This window comes from Cariama cristata, unplaced genomic scaffold, assembly GCF_000690535.1.
Source record: "Cariama cristata isolate BGI_N322 unplaced genomic scaffold, ASM69053v1 scaffold19431, whole genome shotgun sequence".
In the NCBI taxonomy this organism is placed as follows: Eukaryota; Metazoa; Chordata; class Aves; order Cariamiformes; family Cariamidae; genus Cariama; species Cariama cristata.
The window spans coordinates 5,392-6,322 of record NW_009597756.1 but is presented as its reverse complement, the minus strand read 5'-3'; the positions used below and the strand labels follow the sequence as shown (position 1 = coordinate 6,322).

General features: G+C 62.3%; 1 protein-coding gene across 1 annotated transcript in view; it reads right to left on the bottom strand.

The window, feature by feature from the left end:
* Positions 1-118: 118 nt before the first annotated feature.
* CUEDC1 (CUE domain containing 1) overlaps positions 119-931 on the bottom strand; it is a gene marked incomplete at its 5' end in the record, with an annotated part of 6,141 nt that continues 5,328 nt past the window's right edge. The window contains 2 exons of the mRNA XM_009709042.1: positions 119-186; positions 827-885. Coding sequence (XP_009707344.1) covers positions 119-186; positions 827-885 — 127 coding nt within the window. The remainder of the gene's footprint in view (positions 187-826; positions 886-931) is intronic.

Below are 931 nucleotides of genomic sequence, written 5' to 3'. Positions count from 1 at the left end.
TTATCCCACCCAGACACGCTCAGAGCACCCAGCTCCCTCCTCCAGCCAGGACAGATGGATGGACAGGGCCATCTGCACGCTCACCGGGAAGTGTTCATTGTCAGGTGCCTCTCACCTTTTACTGCCCTTCCTTCGGCGTCTCCTCCTCCTCCCGGAGCTGCTGCCTCCGTGCTTGGAAGTCTTCATCTGAAAGGCAGGTGGGGGCTGTTTGGGGCTGCAGCTGCTTCCACGCTGGGATGCCAGCCACTGCACCAGGGTCCCAGCTCCAGCAAGGTGCTCCAGTGGGGAGGCAGCCCGGCCCCTGCCCTGGGGCAGGGATTTTCTCGCCCAGACAGACAGTTCCCAGGGACTGGGACACAGGGACTCTCTGCCAAAACACGCCTGGGAACACTGGAAGGAGGTTTTGGTCCACAGGGCCATTTCTGCTACGTGGGCGCACCTGAGCCAGCCCTGGGGCGGTCGGGGTTGGCACAAAACCCACTGCCAAGACCCACCTCTGTGCAAATCGGGCTGACGACAGATTTGCCAGGACTGTGCCCTGACCGCATGCTATGCACCCTGCAGGGCTGCACATCCCAGCTGCAAGCCCCTGAGGCTCCCCAAAAGAGGAGATCCCATCCCCGGTCAGCCCAGCAAGCAGGAGAGCTGTGTGGGACCGGGGCAAGCCTGCTTCACGGGGGGCCATGCCCCAGCAAGGACCTGATGGGAACCATCCCCAGCAGGGTGATGGCGTGGGGCAGGACGGGGTCATGGACCACGGGACCTCAGCTAGCCGTGCTGAGCACAGCACGCACGGCACAGCATGGCATGGCACAGTGTTTCTTACCACATGAATGTCCTTCGACATCATCAAGAAGATTTGCCGTGGAAGCTGCCGTCCCCAGACTGCACCCTCCGCTAAGGAAAACCAGTCGTGGGGCTGGGATGTGGC